The 20,384-nt window shown below is 41.7% G+C and overlaps 1 protein-coding gene across 5 annotated transcripts in view; it reads right to left on the minus strand.

The window, feature by feature from the left end:
- The window catches only part of RBMS2 (RNA binding motif single stranded interacting protein 2), a 67,964-nt gene extending 57,026 nt beyond the window's left edge, over nt 1–10,938 (minus strand). The window contains exons 1-3 of one of the 5 annotated variants that reach the window (XM_045873179.3): nt 10,567–10,937; nt 10,399–10,466; nt 9,416–9,502 (exon numbers count right to left, since the gene is read on the minus strand). In XM_045873179.3, the coding sequence (XP_045729135.1) occupies nt 9,416–9,481 (66 nt within the window). In that variant the 5' untranslated portion in view covers nt 9,482–9,502; nt 10,399–10,466; nt 10,567–10,937. Of the gene's footprint in view, nt 1–9,415; nt 10,365–10,398; nt 10,467–10,566 lie in introns of those variants that run through there. The other 4 variants (XM_045873181.3, XM_064591074.1, XM_064591072.1 and 1 more) reach the window with 4 other exon arrangements.
- Nucleotides 10,939–20,384: the final 9,446 nt, after the last annotated feature.

Raw genomic sequence — 20,384 nt, forward strand, 5'->3', positions numbered from 1 at the left:
AGGGAGTCTGCTTTGTCCTCTGACCCTATCCCCTCTCATGTGTTCTCTCTCTCTCAAATAAATAAATAAAATCTTTAAAAAAAAAAAAAATAGATAGGATGAAGGGGCGCCTGGGTGGCTCAGTCGGTTAAGTGTTTGCCCAAGCTCCTGGGATCCTGCCTGCATCTGGCTCCCTGCTGAGCCTGCTTCTCCCTCTCCCTCTGCCTGCCGCTGCCCCTGCGCTTGTGTGCTCGCTCTCTCTGTCAAATACATAATGAAAATAAATAAATAAATAAATAAATAAATAAATAAATAAATAAATAAATAAAAATAATGCAAGCAAATAAATGAGAGCAAGTATATACAACTCATGAATAAACAACTCTTTCAAGATATTTTACTGTAAAGGGAAGAAAAGAGAGGCGACAGCAGCTGGAGGAAGAAGTGGCATCAAGAAAAAAGGCTTTTGGGGGGCACCTGGGTGGATTAGTCGGTTAAGCCTCTGCCTTCGGCTCGGGTCATGATCCCGGGGTCCTGGGATCCAGTCCGTGTTGGGCTCCCTGCTCAGCAGGGAGCCTGCTTCTCCCTCTGCCCCCTACCCTGCTCGTGCTCTCTTTCCCTCCCTCTCTCTCTCAAATAAATATAATCTTAAAAGAAAAAAGGCTTTTTTTGATAAAAGAAATAACAGTCAAGATGTCTGGCTGGCTGGCTCAAGTCAGTAGAACATGCAACTCTTAATCTTGGGGTCATGAGTTCAAGCCCCATGTTAGGCATAGAGCTTACTTTATTTTTTTTTTTTTGAAGATTTAATTTATGGGGCGCCTGGGTGGCTCAGTCGTTAAGCGTCTGCCTTCGGCTCAGGTCATGATCTCAGGGGCCTGGGATCGAGCCCTGCGTCGGGCTCCCTGCTCGGCGGGAAGCCTGCTTCTCCCTCTCCCGCTCCCCCTGCTGGTGTTCTAAAATCTTAAGATTTTATTTATTTGACAGAGAGAGACAGCGAGAGAGGGAACACATTTATTTGACAGAGAGAGACAGCGAGAGAGGGAACACAAGCAAGGGGAGCGGGAGAGGGAGAAGCAGGCTTCCCGCGGAGCAGGGAGCCCGACGCAGGGCTCGATCCCAGGACGCTGGGATCATGACCTGAGCGGAAGGCAGACACTTAACAACTGAGCCACCCAGGCGTCCCTAGAGCTTACTTTAAAAAAAAGAGAAGAAAAGAAATAATAAGTCCATTTACACATGCTAGTAAGTCCATTTACACATGCTAATGCATGATTATAATGTTATCAAATATTACCAATTCTCAAAATAACCAGTAAAGTATATCTGTATTTTAAGATGAAGAACTCAAGGTCAGAGAGCCTAAGAAACTTGCAACTAGCCACACAGCTAATAATTCACAAAAACCACAATTAAATTCAGATCTAACTCCATATTTCATGATTTGTATAGAATATAAGATGCTGCCTTCTTTCCTTTAACCTTAATTTAATGCCTAACATTAGCTTAATTACATTTATTAGAATACATATTTTTCAGTATCTACTAGGTAGGCTTAAGAAGCTGTTATCAAGGGACGCCTGGGTGGCTCAGTCGGTTAAGCGTCTGCCTTCGGCTCAGGTCATGATCCCTGGGTCCTGGGATCGAGTCCCACATCGGGCTCCCGGCTCAGTGGGGAGCCTGCTTCTCCCTCTGACCCTCTCCCCTCTCATGCTCTCTCTTGCTCGCTCTCTAAAAAATAAATAAAATCTTTAAAAAAAAAAAAAAAAAAAAGGTGAGCTATTGAACAGCCACAATCATGCCTTAGCCCCAGGGCCCAGCTCACTGGAGCTGTTTAATGAATGTGGGTGGAGGGAACAAACAGAAAGGTCATTCCAAAAGGAAGGGACAGCAACAACAACAAACGAGCAGAGGCTGAATACTTGAGGCACAGCAAAAACAAAAGGATCAGAGAGAAGGAACAAGAACAGGAACATATATATTTGGAAAGTAAGTATCAAGTAACTCACCATGATTCTTTTTACATTTTGGCTCCCATGTCTCCCATCTTTAAAGAAAATTCTCACTATCACCCCCATCCTCTTTCTGCCTTTATCTCATTTCTTTGTTCCCCATCTTTTTAAAATAACAATTTTATTGATTCATAATTTACATACCATGTAATTAACCCACTTAAAGTATAAATTCAGTGGCATTTAGATCAGTTTCACAGCCATTAACACTATTAATTTTAGAACATTTTCATTACCCCCCAAAAGAAACCCAATACCCATTTCCAGATACTCCCCATTTTCCCCCAACCATCCCTTTCTCCCCCAGACCTAGGGAACCACTAATCTGCTATTTCCATAGATTTGCCTATTCTGGACATTTCATACCATTTTGTAGAATGTACCAGCATTCTACTCCTTCTTATTGGTGAATAAAATTCCAAAACTTCCATTGTATGGGTACATAAAATATTTTATTTATCCATTCATCAGTTGGTGGCTATCTGGGTTGTTTCCACTTTTTGGCTATTATGAATAATGTTGCTATTAACACTGGTGCACAGGTTTTTGTGTGGACATGTTTTAATTCTTCTTGGGTATATACCTAGGACTGTGTTTAAATGTTGTTTTTTTTTAATTTTAATTTTTTTATGTATTTGAGAGAGAGAGAGCAGGAGGGGGAGGAGCAGAGGGACAAGCAGACTCCCCACTGAGCCAGGAGCCCCAGGTAAGAGTGGATACCAGGACCCCGAGACCATGACCTGAGCCGAAGTCAGAAGCCTAACCAACTGAGCCACCCAGGCACCCTGACTGGTTTAACCTTTCAAAGAACTGCCAAACTGTTTTCCAAAGCAGTTGCACCATTTTACATTCCCACAAACAGTGTATGAAGAGTCCAATTACTCCATGTTATTATCTTTTTTTTTTAAAGATTTTATTTATTTATTAACAGAGAGAGAGAGAGACAGAGAGAGAGGGAACACAAGCAGGGGGAGTGGGGAAGGGAGAAGCAGGCTTCCCGCTGAGCAGGGACCCTGATGCGGGACTCGATCCCAGGACCTTGGGATCATGACCTGAGCCGAAGGCAGACGCTCAATGACTGAGCCACCCAGGCGCCCCGCATGTTATTACCTTTTTGATTACAGGCATCCTAGTGGGTGTGAAGTGGTATCTCATTGTGGTTTTGATTTCCATTTCCTTGATGGCTAATGATGCTGAGCACCTTTTTCATGGCTATTTGTGGATTTTCTTTGAAGAAATACTTATTCATATCTTTTGCCCATTTTTTAATTGGGTTCTGCTCTCCATCTTAAAGTTCTTAAAAGATTAGTCTATATATACCACCTATACTTCATTACCTTCTTATAATCATCAACCCACTACAACCTCACTTCTGCTCCCAACTCTGAAACTGCTTGTCAAAATTGCCAACCACCTCTTCAGTGACAAAAATCAATGGGTATTGGGGCGCCTGGGTGGCTCAGTTGGTTGAGTATCTGACTCTTGATTTTGGCTCAGGTCATGATCCCAGGGTCATGGGATTGAGCCCCACATCGGGCCTCGCATTCAGCAGGGAGTCTGTTTGAGATTCTCTCTCTCTCTTCTCCCTCTGCCCCTTTCCCCACACTCTCTTTCACAGATAAATCTTAAAAAAAATAAAATAAATTTTAAAAAAATCAATGGGTACTCTTCAGTCCTCATATTCCAGGATAGAACTCTATGGTTTGCACATCTGTATTATGATTCCATCTGACTTCTTAATCTATATTTTATGTCATTCTCTTTCTTGTCTGTATTTTTCTGTCTTACAGCATATTTTCTTATGGAATTAGAAATGTAGACCAGTAATCCAAGGGTATACCCAGAGAATTGCAGGTAAGACAACTGGGTAAAGCAGAGTAGGTAATGGAATCAAGGAGGGGTAGGTGGGGAAGATAAGCAGAGGCCAGATAGGGGCACCTGGGTGGCTCAGTCAGTTAAGTCCGACTCTCAATCTACGCTTAGGTCTTGATCTCAGGGTTGTGAGTTCAAGCCCCGCAATGGGCTCCAGGCATGGAGCCCACTTAAAAAAAATTAAAAATAAAAATTAAGGGGCACCTGTGTGGCTCAGTCGGTTAAGCATCTATCTACCTTTGGCTCAGGTCAGGATCCCGGGGTTCTGGGATCAAGCCCCGCATCACATCCTTCTCCTGGCTCAGTGGGGAGCCTGCTTCTCCCTCTCCCTCTGCCTGCTGCTCACCCTGCTGTGCTCTCTCTCGCTCTCTCTCTGTCAAATAAATAAATCTTTTAAAAAATAAAAATAATTTTTTTTAAATAAAAAAAAAGGAAAGGCTGGATAAATAGTGGGTATTGGGCTAGGGTTTGGGCTTTGTTTAGCAGGTAATATATAGCCATTAAATGTTTTTATACAAGAAATGCTCAGCACTAGACTAACTGCTGGGTTGTTGGAAGACTGTCATGGTAGCAAATATAAAGTTATTGGGGGGTGGCAGCGCCTGGGTGGCTCAGTCAGTTAAGCGACAGACTCTTCTTTTTGGCTCAGGCCATGATCTCATGGTACTGAGATCAAGCCCCAGGGCGGCCACCATGCTAAGCACAGAGTCAGCTTGTCCTTCTCCCTCTGCTCCTTCCCCTGCTCTCATGTTTGCTCTCACTTTTTCTCTATCATAAACAAACAAAAAATCTTCTTAAAAAGTCCTTTAAAGTTATTTGGGGCAAGGCAGGGAGAACTAGGAGGCAAGGAGATCATGTGGGATACCTATTATGGTTTTTTGTTTTTTTTTTTTAAAGATTTTATTTATTTGACAGAGAGAGATACAGCGAGAGAGGGAACACAAGCAGGGGGAGTGGGAGAGGGAGAAGCAGGCTTCCCGCTGAGCAGGGAGCCCAATGCGGGGCTCGATCCTAGGACCCTGGGATCATGACCTGAGCCAAAGGCAGACGCTTAACGACTGAGCCACCCAGGCGCCCCCCTATTATAGTTGTAAAGATAATCAGTAATGAGTGCATAAATTGGTGTAGTAGGGCTCAAAAGGTAAAGGAGGGATCAAAGGAAAGACATTACCACTAAACTTTAATGAACTGAGTCACCTTTATTACAGACAACAGAATAGCTGCCCCACCTTTATTACAGACAACAGAATAGTCAAGAGATGTTAGACCTAAAAGTTCTTAGTCCTCCGTTTTAGTAAGTTTGATTTGATAGAAACTAGCTGAAAATGTTGTAAACACACAAAAATCATCCTTCCCTGTTAAAAGTATAAATGATTATAGCATTGCTTCCCACTTTTTCTCTCCTGAGTAAATACTTAAAACTTTCACGTAACTCCTGCTTCTCAAAGAGTGAAGATCTGACAATGCCCACCAGTCAGTTCTACTCCCAACATTGCTTCCAACTCCCTCCCCCACTGGTCTTCAATATGTTAAGATCAAGAGGAAAAAGAAATTTATGCAAAATAGGTTAGGCAAGGCAAATTATCCCAAGTTAACACAATCTCTTTTTTTTTTTCCACAGGAAATAGTTGTTGATGCTCTGAGGAGTTAAATTATAATAACACATGCCAGGAAGATGATGTCAGGGAAGGCGTGGTTAGGCCCTTTACAAGTCTGAGATTCCTTTAGTTCCAAACATTTCCTCTTTCAGTCTCACCTATACTCAAATCTCTCTACCGAGGCAACTCTTTGAAACACTGAAAGTGTTGAGACCCTAGAACTCTGATCTTTTTAATTTTTTTAAATGAGCCAAAGAGTAATTGAAGGCCATTAAAACAGATGTTTTTAAAACAAGCACTACATTATGTTGCAGAAATCAGTCTTTGAAATCCACATTCCCCCTTTCTGTGACTATTTAACTGCCAAGAAAAGAATGGATATTCAACACTACATCTTGAGAAAGAATCTGCCTTTATTAGGAATTACACATTCGTTGGTTGCATTCCTATATTTACCACAGTCTAAAACAGTAAGAAAACTATGCCGTGGACTCCTCAGGTAACAACTTCCCTGACAAGTGAAGTATACAAATATGCTTCAAAATAAAACAATCCTACTTTTTAAAGTCAAGTAAATAAAATTAATACACTTTCAAAAACGTCACAACACTGGTGTACAAATAGCTTTTGTGAGCTCACTGGTAATGACTTCTCCACAAACTAGAAGTGATGACTACAGTAAATTATGATGTAAAAATTCTCCTGCGGGGCACCTGGGTGGCTCAGTCATTAAGCGTCTGCCTTCGACTCAGGTCATGATCCCAGTGTCCTGGGATCGAACCCCGCATCGGGCTCCCTGCTCAGCGGGAAGCCTGCTTCTCCCTCTCCCACTCCCTCTATTTGTGTTCCCTCTCTCACTGTGTCTCTTTCTGTCAAATAAATAAAATCTTAAAAAATAAATAAAAATAAATAAATAAATAAAAATTCTCCTTCAAGAAAGCAGATCTTTACAAATCTATTATACCTAGATTTTTGGATTACATAATGACAGACAATAAAAGCAGGTATTTAGAATTTGTATTTTTCAAAAGTTTAAATTCTGATTGTCCTTTCTTTCAGTTTTTTAAACATTGTGGACAGGTCCAAGAACTTTATCACATATACTTGATCTACTAGAGAAACTGAGTTCTTTTTTTTTTTTTTAAAGATTTTATTTATTTATTTGAGAGAGAATGAGAGAGAGAGAGAGAGAGCATGAGAGGGGGGAGGGTCAGAGGGAGAAGCAGACTCCCTGCTGAGCAGGGAGCCTGATGTGGGACTCGATCCCAGGACTCCAGGATCATGACCCGAGCCGAAGGCAGTCGCTTAACCAACTGAGCCACCCAGGTGCCCGAGAAACTGAGTTCTTAATAGAAATGGCAAATAAGCCAATGTCAAAATTAAAACTTAACCTTGTCATAGAAAAGTCTAGTGGGATATATACACCAAATTGCTACCAGTTATTCTCCTTGAGGGGTAGGATTTGGGTAAGGAACTTTAGGACAGGAAAGGAAGACTTAACTTTTTATTTTATATACCCCCTTATGCTTACTTTTTTTATGGGCATGCCTTAAATTTATTACTAAAAACAAAAGTTATTTTAAAAATGTAACTTTGGGGGCGCCTGGCTGGCACAGTTGGTTAAGCGGCTGACTCTTGGTTTGGGCTCAGGTCTTGATCTCAGGGTGCTGGGATCAAGCCCTGCAATGGGCTCCACGCACGGCGCAATGTGCTTGAGACTCTTTCTCCTTCTTGCTCTGCCCCTCCCCTCTATGTGCACGCTCTCTCTCTCTCAGATAAATACAATCTTTTTAAAAAGTGTGAAATACGTAACCTTGAGTGTAAAAATTTACAAATTACATGAACAAATCCATCTAAACACTCTTCCTAAAAGAGAAACAAACACATTAAGCACTACATGTCAACACAAAGACAAAGAGCAACATAATAATGCTTTAAGTATACCCAATATTCACCAACCTATATATACACACAAGGAGTCATATATACAGCCACAAAGTGATGTCATCATAACACTGACCTGTAAGAACCCACACAATTCTTGCTTGCTTCTCAAACCTTACAAGTTATCAGAAGAGATAATGAGATTTGAATCCTAGTCCACAATTATACCTCTTTGTCCCCTATGGTATCCTAGATTTAGAAGCTGGTTAAATGTTTCCTACACTACAAGATAGGAAGGGAGTGAAGACAGCTAAGAGAAGATTTTAGATAGCACTGAATACATGAAACCCCTAAGAGGAAAAAAACTAACTTCTGGAATTCTTTTTACTTTATTTTAATGGGTCTAGGTAACTTGAGAGACTTGGAGAAAAAAAAAAATTAAGTTTCATATAGTACAATATAAATTTTGAAAGGAATAAAAATAGATGAAATATCTTTCTGGGGGTGACCAGGTGGCTCAGTTGGTTAAGCGTCTGCCGTCGGCTTGGGTCATGATCTCAGCATCCTGTGATCAAGCCCCCAGCACCACGTTGGGCTCCCTGCAGATCAGGGAGCCTGCTTCTCCCGTTCCCTCTGCCCCTCCCCACCACTCATGCACTCTCTAAAATAAATGAATAATGGGCGCCTGGGTGGCTCAGTCGTTAAGCATCTGCCTTCAGCTCAGGTCATGATCCCAGGGTCCTGGGATTGAGTCCCACATCGGGCTCCCTCCTCGAGGGGAAGCCTGCTTCTCCCTCTCTCACTCCCCCTGCTTGTGTTCCTGCTCTCACTATCTCTGTCTCTGTCAAATAAATAAATAAAATCTTTAAAAAAATAAAATAAAATAAAATAAATGAATAAAATCTTTTTAAAAATTCTATCAAAATTATATATTCATATGTATATGTGTATAACCAACAAACATATATGGACCCATATTTCTTAAGGATATAAACAGAATGAATACCATTATAAACTGACACTAAGTGTTTTGGGTCTAAACATTTACCCACTGCCTTGATCAGATACTTTGTTTAAATTACCTATAATAGTATCTTTAGATATATGAGAAAGCAGCAGCAGGAATCCTTCCCAAACCCTCCAACACTCCATCAGATGGGCAAAAGATCCCTACACATCCATGGCATCTTTTTTCTTCAAACAGCTATATGCCAAGAGAGAGGGTAAAGGGTCTTTCTCCTACAGTATGAAGTTCCTCCTAATCAGCATTGCGAGCCCTGAAATGCCAAGAAACTGTCAAGGATATTCTCTGGTGAATGTGGGCATGACTATCCACCTCTCATTTGACTGCCCATGCTCCCAGGCATACCACAATTCTCTGGCAACTGTGGGTTAATCACAAAGACTAAGGATCCCTGCTGAGCTTGGCTTATCAGCAGAGGTCTAAGCACCAGCTCAGCAGCAGAACCCAAAGAATCACAGAGCTTTCTGCCTTAATTCCAAGGTATGTTCTCTCTTAGGACTCCTTCCCTACCGGCTGGGTGAGGTAGGGTCTCTACCTAGTCTAGAAGAGTATACCCAGTTCTTGATGAAGCTGTTGTGATTTCACAGACTATATATTTCAGCTACCTGATAATGCTGGTGGAATGGGCAGAAAGGAAGGGCGCGGGGGCGGGGGGGGGGGGGAGTAGAAACAGTTCATCAAAAAGATAAAAATAACCTTGGAGGGAGTGGGCAAGGGACTAGGGTTTGAGATGACATATTATCCCAGTGGAGACTGGGTATATCAGCAGGAAGTCAAACTAACTTCATTTCACAAAGATACAAACTTACAAGCTTGATTTGTTTTTAATTCCCCTGCCTTCTCAGGCCTCACACACAGGGACTGTAAACTGCTGGAACTTCAAAACCAGGTGAGAAAAAGATGCCGAAAGAAGTGGTGGAAAAGGGAGAGGCGCTGAGTGTAGAGAGGAATTCCGATCCCCTCTCACGAAGAATGTTAAAGCCAAGGGCACTCCCGGATCCCCAGGAAAGGAAGTCGCTGGATTCCAAAAAAGCACTTTTCCCTACCTTCTTGTTGTTCTTGTTATAGCCAAAAGTCGAAATCCCAGGCCTGGAAGTCACTGATAGCAGCATTTTCTCTTTAATGTAAGGGAGCTGAGAGAGAGAAGAGGGAGAGGGAAAGGGAGGGGGAAGAGAGGGGGAAAGAGAAAATGAGAGGGAAAAGGGAGGGGGAGGAGAAAGGGGGAGAAAAGGAGCAAGAGGGAGAGGAATGGGGGGGCGGGTAGAGAATGAGCTAGGGCTGCTTGTTTACGTCACTGAGAGAAGTTAACCAAGAGTCTGAATGAGGCACTTCCACTGGGTCCTAATGCCCCAGATGTTATTTTATTTTTCACAGTCTTGGTAGTTAAAGCAGAAAGAAAAGTTCTTAGGTCTACCCCTTTCAACTCCACCCCTTTTCCAATAAGAACAAGTTCTGATTCCTCTGAAAAGACACTGAGGATTTTTTTTTTTTTTTTTTTTTTTTTTTTTGCCTTAGAGCTATAAGATTTAGAAACAGCTTTCAAGCTTGATTTTAAAGGGGCCACTGGGACACACTGCCTCAGAGAACACGTGAGGTCAACTATACCGAAAACGAATATGTGAGATGAGCTCAGGACTTTTCCCACACTTTATACTTACAGTGATCTTCATGCACAAAGAAAGAACAAACAGAAGAGCTTGCCATAGAGCTGAGACAGAGTATGGGAAGTAACTAGTTTCAGATCCTCGGATAGTTCTATTCGTCTTCGGTCATGCCGATGGGCTAATGTCTCTCACTCCTTTCCAGATTCCCTCAGGCATGATTTCATACTTAAGAAGGAATTATCAAACTGGACTATCTCATAAATTTGGTGTCTAATAGTTTCCTTTCTTTCCTCCCAGCTTTACTGAGGTAAAACTGCCTACCTAGCAGTTTCTTCAACAACTGTAAACTATCTTGTTTGACTCTTTACCCCACCATTTTCTAGTCTTCAAGGTCCACGAAGCTGAAACAATTAAGAGTTACTCACCAAACCTGGAATTTATGCCCAAACTGAAGTTCACAGAGTTGGAATATTTGCTTCAAGTTGTCTCTGAGCTGTAGGAAAAAATTACTTTTAAAAAGCATATGCTTCACAGAGAAGAAAACACAAAGTCCTTAGGCAAGAAGAACCTAACACAGTTGAGACAACACTCACCTCAAACAGTTTCAAAGTAATGACCTGTGGAAGTAGCCTTAATAAGAAACTTGTAGAAAACCAAAAATTCAAGAATGATACCCAGTAATTCCTACCAATCCAAATGAAACAGGGATGTAAAATCAAAGCCTTCAAATCCCTTCTTCAGGTCACCTTCTGCCATCACAGATATTCTCTCAAAACACAAATTAACCCTGTCTGCTCTGCCACAACAAACCTTAAGCCCAAATCCTCTCTTAAATGAAGCTCCAGTCTCTCTTCTAGTTTTCTGGTCACCTTTTTGCTCTGATAATGGGACAGACAGGACTAACAATCTGCAGAGTAAATACACACATACCACACACCACCCCCAACCTCTAACTTTCATTTCCAACAGGACAGGAAGTGCCTGCTCAGCTCAAGGGACACAGGAAGGGTGGGAACAGCCTCAATGTGGGAGCCGCAAGGGAGACTGGAAGAACAGCAGCCAAATGCAATACATAAATTACTAAAGGCATCGCTCAGTGTTACCATATTTTTTTAAAGTCTCTTTTCTGCCCTCAGAGATTCTCATTCATTATACGCCAAGTCATCCTTGCCTTTTAGGCCCTTCATTGATTTCTTCTCCCTTAGTCTAACAATGTGGTACAAAAACCTTAATCTCTAAGACCTGATTTCTAATGGGATTTATTTTTTTTTTTTAAAGATTTTATTTATTTGACAGAGAGAGACACAGCGAGAGAGGGAACACAAGCAGGGGGAGTGGGAGAGGGAGAAGCAGGCTCCCCGCAGAGCAGGGAGCCCGATGTGGGACTCGATCCCAGGACCCTGGGATCAAGAACTGAGCCGAAGGCAGTCGCTCAACCGACTGAGCCACCCAGGCGCCCTCTAATGGGATTTATAAAGCCAGTCAACCTATTTTAATTTTTTTAAAAACTCTAACATTCTCAGGGTGTTTTGTTCTCCTACTTTATTTCTTGATGCTCAATATTTTAGAATTTAAAATAGAGGCGCCTGGGTGGCGCAGTCGGTTAAGTGCCCGACTCTTGGTCTTGGCCCAGGGCATCATCTCAGGGTCGTGCCCCGCCCCCCTTGGGCTCCAAGCTCAGTGTGGAGTCTGCTCGAGATTCTCTCTCCCTCTGCCCCTGCCACTGATGCTCTCTATCTCTCAAATAAAATAAATAAATCTTTAAAAAAAAAAGTAAAATAGTTAAAACCATGAGTTTTAGAGAGAGACAGACCATGAGTTCAAATGCTGACACCATCGTTATAACTTATGTGACTTTATGTCAAGGTACTTAACATCTCTAAATCACTCATTTGCAAAATGGAGATAAAACCTACTCCATTGGCCTTTGGAATCAAATCTAAGTTCTAGTTCAGTTGTCACAAACTGAGGGACACAGAAAATTACCTCACATGTCTGTATCTTTTCTCACCTGTAAAACAGGATAAATAAAGAGTATCTATTTCCTAGAATGGTAGTGAAATAAGACAATACATATAAAGCCCTTAGGAAAGTCTTTGGCACTTGGTAAACACTCAATAGGTATTAGCTCCATTATTATTAATTACTCTACTATCTCCCAGTGTGTATACCCTGTGGGTATTGTATAATCCAGATTGGATGATGTGAAGTGAGTATTTCCAAAAACTAGTATCTTAGTTACATTCAAAAGATGATACTAGGACTAGGCAGGCTAAACTTTATAACTGGAAATACTGGATAAGAAGTTTCATCCATCCAATTTCTTTTCCTTCTCTCCATTCTATAAGCAAACAATCTGATCATTCAGACATTTTTTTTTTAAGATTTTTATTTATTCATTTAACAGAGAGAGAGAGAGAGAGCACAAAAAGGCAGAGTGGCAGACAGAGGGAGAGGGAGAAGCAGGCTCTCCGCCGAGCAAGGAGCCCGACGTGGGGCTCGATCCCAGGATCCCGAGATCATGACCTGAGCCAAAGGCAGTCGCCCAACCGACTGAGCCACCCAGACAGAGAGAGACACAGTGAGAACAGGAACACAAGCAGGGGGAATGGGAGAGAGAGAAGCAGGCTTCCCACTGAGCAGTGAGCCCGATGCGGGGCTTGATCCCAGGACCCCAGGATCATGACCCGAACCAAAGGCAGACACTTAATGAATGAGTCACCCAGGTGTCCCTCAAACCAGCTCTTTATCTCAAGTAGGAGTGATGAACAATATTTTGGCCTATTATTAAATTGCATAATGGACAATATTTTTAGGAATAAACTTATAATGGAAACAAGATTTGTAGAAAACTACAGCTGTTGGACAGACACATGAAAAGATGCTCAATATCACTCATCATTAGGGAAATGCAAATCAAAATCACACTGAGATATCACCTTACACCTGTCAGAATGGCTAAAATAAGTGTTTATGTCAAGAAATAAGTGTTTATGAGGATGTGCAGAATTGGGACCCTCATGCACTGTTGGTGGGAATGCAAACTGGTACAGCCACTGTGGAAAAGAGTATGGATGTTACTCAAAAAGTTAAAAATAGAACTACCCGACAATCCATTAATCACACTACTGGGTATTTACCCAAAAAATACAAAAACACTAATTCAAAGGGATGCATGTACCCCTATGTTTAAAGCAGCATTATTCACAACAGCCAAATTATGGAAGCAGCTCCAAGTGTCCATAGATTGATGAATGAATAAAAAGAAGATGTGGTATATGTATATACAATGGAATATTACTTGGCCATAAAAAGAATGAAATTTTGCCATCTGCAATGACATGGATAGAGCTAGGGAGTATAATGTTAAGTGAAATAAATCAGTCAGAGAAAGACAAATACCATATGATTTCATTCATATGTGGAGTTTAAGAAACAAAGGAGCAAAGTAAAAAAAAAAAAGAGAGAGAGAGAGAGAGAGAAAGCAAAATCAGACTCCTAACTATAGAGAACAAACTGATGGCTACCAGAGGGGAGGTGGAGGGAGGGTAGGAGAGAAACAGGTGATGTGGATTAAAGAATATACTTATCACAATGAGTGCTGAGTAATGTATAAGAATTGTAGAATTACTATATTGTACACCTGAAACTAATAGAACACTATTTTTTTTTATAACACTATGTTAACTACACTGGAATTAAAACACAAAGCTTAATAATTAAAAAAAACTTACAGTTGTTGGGAAGTACTGCTAATTAAGTGTTTTGAGATTTTACCTAAGGTCTGATTTACCATATATTTAGAAGGTAATTTGCTTGAATTCTGCTTTCCTTCTGGGGATAACTTGTACCATATCTTGAAACGCAAATGAAACATAAGATTTGAATATAAAAAATAATTCCTATCAATCTACATTATTTATAAGGCCACTAGTCACTTGGAGGCTTTACCAGAAGCATAAGATGGATGAGGACAGGGACTGGGACTATTTTGTGTACACTACTATATCCCTAGCATTTAACAATATCTGGCTAATTTATTTTATTTTTTTAAGACTTTATCTATTTGAGAAAGAGAGAGAAAGCAGGAGAGGGGCAGAGGAAGAGAGAGAAGCAGACTCCCCACTGAGCAGGGAAGCCCAACATTGTAGGGCTCAGTCTCAGGACCCCGAGATCATGACCTCAGCGGAAGTCGGGCGCTTAACCAACTGAGCCACCCAAGCACCCCTATCTGGCTAATTTAAAATTAAAACATATTTGTTCCAAGAATGAATGCAAGTATCTTGAACATTAAATTTACATGTGAAAAGACATTACTCATTAAAAATGCTGAAAATAGTGTTGACAGTGATGGAATAGCAAGTTAGGATATCCAGGAGCTTTTTACTTTGTATTTACAACATATATTATTTTCCTTTTATTGTTCATTTTGTGTCATTATGCAGTCAATAAGCTTGAATTTACTTACGTCTCTCATCTGTGTGCTAGATGAAACTATAACCCCATTATTGCATTAAAAAGACAGCTCAAGGGGCGCCTGGGTGGCTCAGTCTTTAAGCGTCTGCCTTCGGCTCAGGTCATGATCCCAGGGTCCTGGGATTGAGTCTGGCATCAGGCTCCCTGCTCAGCGGAAGGCCTGCTTCTCCCTCTCCCACTCCCCCTGCTTGTGTTCCCTCTCTTACTGTGTCTCTCTCTGTCAAATAAATAAATAAAATCTTTAAAGAAAAAAAAAGGCCTACTCAAGGGGCGCCTGGGGGGCTCAGTCGGTTAAGCGTCTGCCTTTTGCTGGGGTTGGGATCCCAGGGTCCTTAGAGCAAGCCTCGCATCAGGATCCCTGCTCAGCAGGGGAGCCTGCTTCTCCCTCTCCCCCTGCTTGTGTGCTCTTTCTCAATCACTCTGTCTCTCAAATAAATAAAATCTAATTTTTTTTAAATAAAATTTAAAAAAAATTAAAAGACACTCTAAAGGTCTATCATAAATTTGTATTCCTGGGGTGCCTGGGTGGCTCAGTTGGTTAAGGTCAGCCTTCGGCTCAGGTCATGATCCCAGGGTCCTGGGATCAAGTCCCACGTCGGGCTCCCTGCTCTGCAGGGAGCCTGCTTCTCCCTCTGCCTCTGCCTGCCACTCCCCCTGCTTGTGCTCTCTCCCTCTCTCTCTCTCTGTCAAATAAATAAATAAAATCTTAAAAAGAAAATTTTGTATTCCTATGGCATTTTGTACAAAATTTCAGTAGGCTTTTAATTCTGCTTGACTGTCCCATTTCTTGCCCCCAGATTGTGAGCTCCTAGGAAGCAGCCACCAACTTTACTAACCTTTTTATCTTTAACACCCAGGGTGCCTGGGTGGCTCAGTTGGTTAAGCGACTGCCTTCGGCTCAGGTCATGATCCTGGAGTGCCGGGATCGAGTCCCACATCTGGCTCCCTGCTCGGCAGGGAGTCTGCTTCTCCCTCTGACCCTCCTCCCTCTCATACTCTCTGTCTTTCATTCTCTCTCTCTCAAATAAATAAATAAAATCTTAAAAAATAAAAAAAAATAATAAAAACACCCAAACATAATTTATGATCAAGAATTAGCTGAAAGAATACAATTTTCACTTCCATTTAAGTATGTCCAGTGGGAAAGTGAATTTCCAATGAATATTAAGAAAACACTGCCGCCTCATGGATAATATAGGTCATGCAACCTTTAGCAAATACAGGGAAAACAAAGCGTAGAATTTGTCCATAGGTATAGGTAGATCAGAAGTTTGAAATTTAAACCCAGCTCTACCATTTTCTGTGTTAAACTGGAAGACACCAATTTTTTTTTAAGATTTTATTTTTAAGTAATCTCTACACCCAACACGGGGCTCAAACTTACAACCCTGAGACAAAAGTCACATGTCCTGACTGAGCCAGGCACCCTGAAATCTCAATCTTTTAAAACATCAGTTTCGGGCGCCTGGGTGGCTCAGTTGGTAAGCGACTGCCTTCGGCTCAGGTCATGATCCTGGAGTCCCAGGATCGAGTCCCGCATCGGGCTGCCTGCTCAGCAGGGAGCCTGCTTCTCCCTCTGACCCTCCCCCCTCTCATGTACTCTCTCTCTCTCATTCTCTCTCTCTCAAATAAATAAATAAAATCTTAAAAAAAAAAAATAAAACATCAGTTTCGGGGCACCTGGGTGGCTCAGTCGTTGAGCGTCTGCCTTCAGCTCAGGTCATGATCCCAGGGTCCTGGGATGGAGCCCCACATCAGGCTCCCTGCTCAGCGGGAAGCCTGTTTCTCCTTCTCCCACTCCCCCTGCTTGTGTTCCCTCTCTCGCTGTGTCTCTCTCTGTCAAATAAATAAAATCTTTAAAAAATAAAAAACAAAACAAAACAAAACAAAAACATCAGTTTCCCCTTCTACAAAATGGGCATAGTATCTCTCAGGAGTTACTATGACAGTCAAACTGGATAATGATTGTAAAAGTACTTTTGTTGATTATAAAGCATTTTACAAGTACAAGATGTATTTTTTTTTTTAAGATTTTATTTATTGGGGCGCCTGGATGGCTCAGTTGGTTAAGTGACTGCCTTCGGCTCAGGTCATGATCCTGGAGTCCCTGAATTGAGTCCAGCATCGGGCTCCCTGCTTCTCCCTCTGACCCTCCCTTTTCTCATGCTCTATCTCATTCTCCCTCTCAAATAAATAAATAAAATCTTTAAAAAAAAAAAAAGATTTTATTTATTTGACAGAGAGAGACACAGCAAGAGAGGGAACACAAGCAGGGGGAGTGGGAGAGGGAGAAGAAAGCTTCCCGCCAAGCAGGGAGCCCGATGTGGGGCTCGATCCCAGGAACCTGGGACCATGACCTGAGCCGAAGGCAGTCGCTTAACGACTGAGCCATCCAGGTGCCCCAAGATATATTTTTTTATCCATATCTGATACTTACACTACACTAAGTATCACAAATTCATCTTTTTATCTACAAATTGCATATTTTTTACAATGGTAGTTGTCTTTTTTTAAGATTTTATTTATTTGTCAGAGAGAGAGTACAAGTAGGGAGGAGGATCAAAGGCAGAGGGAGAAGCAGGCTCTCTGCTGAGCAGGGAGCCCAACACAGGGCTCGATCCCAGGACCACAGGATCACAACCCCAGCCCAAGGCAGACACTCAACCGACTAACCCACCCAGGTGCCCCGATAGTTGTCTTAACAAACCCATCTTATTGCTTACTACAAATCTAAGTAAATAACCTGCAGCTTGAAAATCTGAGCCAACTCACTAAAGTTTAGATGGCTAATGCCAAATTTCTTTCTTTATACACTAATGTAGACTCATATATCAACTTATTAAAATACATTGAACATATAAATATGCTAAAATTAGGGGCACCTGGCTGGCTCAGTTGGTAGGGTATGCCACTCTTGATTTCAGGGTCATGAATTGGAGCCCCACATTGAGCATGAAGATTACTTAAAAAAATGTTTGTGGGCACCAGGGTGGCTCAGTTGGTTGAGCGTCTGACTCTTGATTTCAGCTCAGGTCATGATCTTGGGGTTGGAAGATCGAGCCCCACATCAGGCTCCCCACTTAGCAGGGAATCTGCCTGAGATTCTTTCCCTCTGCCCCCTCTCCCCACCCCTTGTGCATATGCTCTTGCTCTAAAAATAAATCTTGAACAAAAAAAAGTTTGGGGTGCCTTGCCTGGCTGGCTCAGTTAAGAGCATGCAAATCTTGATCCCAGGGTGCGTTCCAGCCCCACATCTGGTATAGAAATTACTTAAAGGGGCGCCTGGGTGGCTCAGTCGTTAAGCGTCTGCCTTCGGCTCAGGTCACGGTCCCAGGGTCCTGGGATCAAGCCCCGCATCGGGCTCCCTGCTCAGCGGGGCGCCTGCTTCTCCCTCTCCCGCTCCCCCTGCTTGTGTTCCCTCTCTTGCTGTGTCTCTCTCTGTCAAATAAATAAAAATCTTTAAAAAAATAAAAATAAATTAAAAATAAATAAAGATTTTATTTTTCGGGTGCCTGGGTTTAGTTGGTTAAGTGTCTGCCTTTGGCTCAGGTCATGATCCTGGAGTTCCAGGATTGAGCCCCATGTTGGGTTCCCTGCTCAGTGGGGAGTCTGCCTCTCCATCTCCCTCTGCCCCTACCCCTACTCCTTCTCACTCACTCGCTCACTTTCTCTCTCAAATAAATAAAATCTTAAAAAAAAAAAAAGATTTTATTTTTAAGTAATCTCTACATCCAGTGTGGGGCTCAAACTCACAACCCTGAGATCAAGAGTCACATGCTCCACAGATTGAGCCAGCCAGGTGCCCCTGAATTCTCTTTTTAGCCCCAACAATTTACCCGTAGATTCACTTGGATTTTCCTAATAAATACCATTTGTGAATGACAATTTTGTTTCTTATAATCCTTATACCATTTCTTTTTCTTATTGGACAATAAGACATCTAATAAAATAGTTAACAGACATTGTGATATTGGCCCTGCTGCCTGATAAACTTTTCTTTTTTTTTTTTAATGTTTTATTTATTTATTCATGAGAGTCAGAGAGAGAGAGAGAGAGAGAGAGGCAGAGGCAGAGGGAGAAGCAGGCTCCCCGCCTAGCAGGGAGCCCGATGCGGGACTCGATCCCAGGACCCCAGGATCATGACCTGAGCCGAAGGCAGACGCTTAACCATCTGAGCCACCCAGGCGCCCTCTTTTTTTTTTTTAGAGTAAGCTCTACACCCAAGATGTGGCTTGAACTCACCAATGCAGTATCAAGAGTCCCATGCTGTACAGACTGAATCAGCCAGGAACCTCCCTGATAAACTCTATCAGGTTTATGATGATGTTCCTTTTCTTGTCTAGTTTGCTGAGAGCTTTGGAGATGAACAGGCATTTAATTTTATTAGATACTTTTTCTGCAATGACCAGGAGGATCAAATAGGTTCTCTCTTAATCTGCTGATGTTGTTAATTATGCATATTTTCCAATGTTAAACCATTCTAGCATCCTTTGGATATATTCTACTTGATCATAAATATATGTTTTATGACTTTCACATGTATATCTTTGTTTTTTTTTCTCATATTGTCATGTGATTTTGGTTTTAAAGTGATACTAATTTAAGGGTACCTCTGGCTGGCTCACTCAGTAGAACATGCCACTCTTGATCTTGGGGTCATAAATTCTAACCCCATATTGGGGGTAGAGGTAACAACAACAAAAAAGTTATGCTAATTTAACAAAATAAGTTGTGAAATTTCCCTTTTTTCTAATTTCTTGGAACAAAGTGCGTAAAATTGGATTATTTGTTCTTTGAATGTTTCATAGCACTCCCACATAAAACTATTTGTATTTATTTTCTGTATAAATGTTTAAACTACAAAACCTCTAATCTTGGCAGGCTCTTAGTATTTTCCAACACTCCTACAAGACTCTAGTTAGAGTTTTCTCTTAGTCTCCACAGTAGTTATTCTAAATATCTACCATTCTCAAGTTTTCTACTTATTTCTCCCTATATTCTTAGCATGTAGTATTCATCTATCTTCAACCTTTTTATCGTACTGGCTATCTTCCCCAGCTTCTTGATAATTTTTTTTTAAAAGATAAAAGCACACATACAAGTAAAATAAACAAAAGCCCCCTCCCTGAAATCTAGGTTCTCCTCTAGCTATTTTTTAAGATTTTATTTGTTTATTTGAGAGAAAGAGAGAGAGAGTATGAGCGTGGGGAGGGGCAAAGGGAGAGGGAGAGGGACAAGCAGACTCCCCTCCAAGGGAGGAGCCCAACTCGGGGTTCAATCCCAGGACCCTGAGATCATTACCTGAGCCAAAGTCAGAAGCTTAACTGACTGAGCCACCCAGGCGCCCCAAGCTATTCTTGTTCTTTTCACTTTCCCCACAGTTTACGGCAACTGGCTGGCTCAGTTGGGAGAGCATGCAACTTTTTTTTTTTTTAACATGCAACTCTTGATCTTGGGGTTGTGAGTTCGAGCCCCACATTTGTAGAGATTAAATAAATAAAATAAAAATAATAATTGTCCCATAGTTAGAGCAATCTACATTTACTAAGTATCCTCATCTCTCATTTGTTTTTTCCCCATACATTTTTTTTTTACTGTATTTTATGTTATTTTAGAGTTGGGAAATCATTAGTGGGTTATATAAAAATACAACATATGGGGCATCTGGCTCGCTCAGTCGGAATAGCATGTGACTTTTGATCTTGGGGTCGTGAGTTAAAGTCCCACGGTGGGTGTAGAGATTACTTAAAAAAAATTTTTTTTAAAGGAAAAAGGGGAAAAAAAGATAAAAAATTCCTGGGGCATCTGGGTGGCACAGTCGTTAAGCATCTGCGTTCGGCTCAGGTCATGATCCCAGGGTCCTGGGATCGAGCCCCGCATCGGGCTCCCTGCTCCGCGGGAAGCCTGCTTCTCCCTCTCCCACTCCCCCTGCTTG

This window comes from Mirounga angustirostris, unplaced genomic scaffold (assembly GCF_029215605.1).
Source record: "Mirounga angustirostris isolate CCGP_5_RB_7025 unplaced genomic scaffold, mMirAng1.0.hap1 SCAF_5, whole genome shotgun sequence".
Lineage (NCBI taxonomy): Eukaryota > Metazoa > Chordata > Mammalia > Carnivora > Phocidae > Mirounga > Mirounga angustirostris.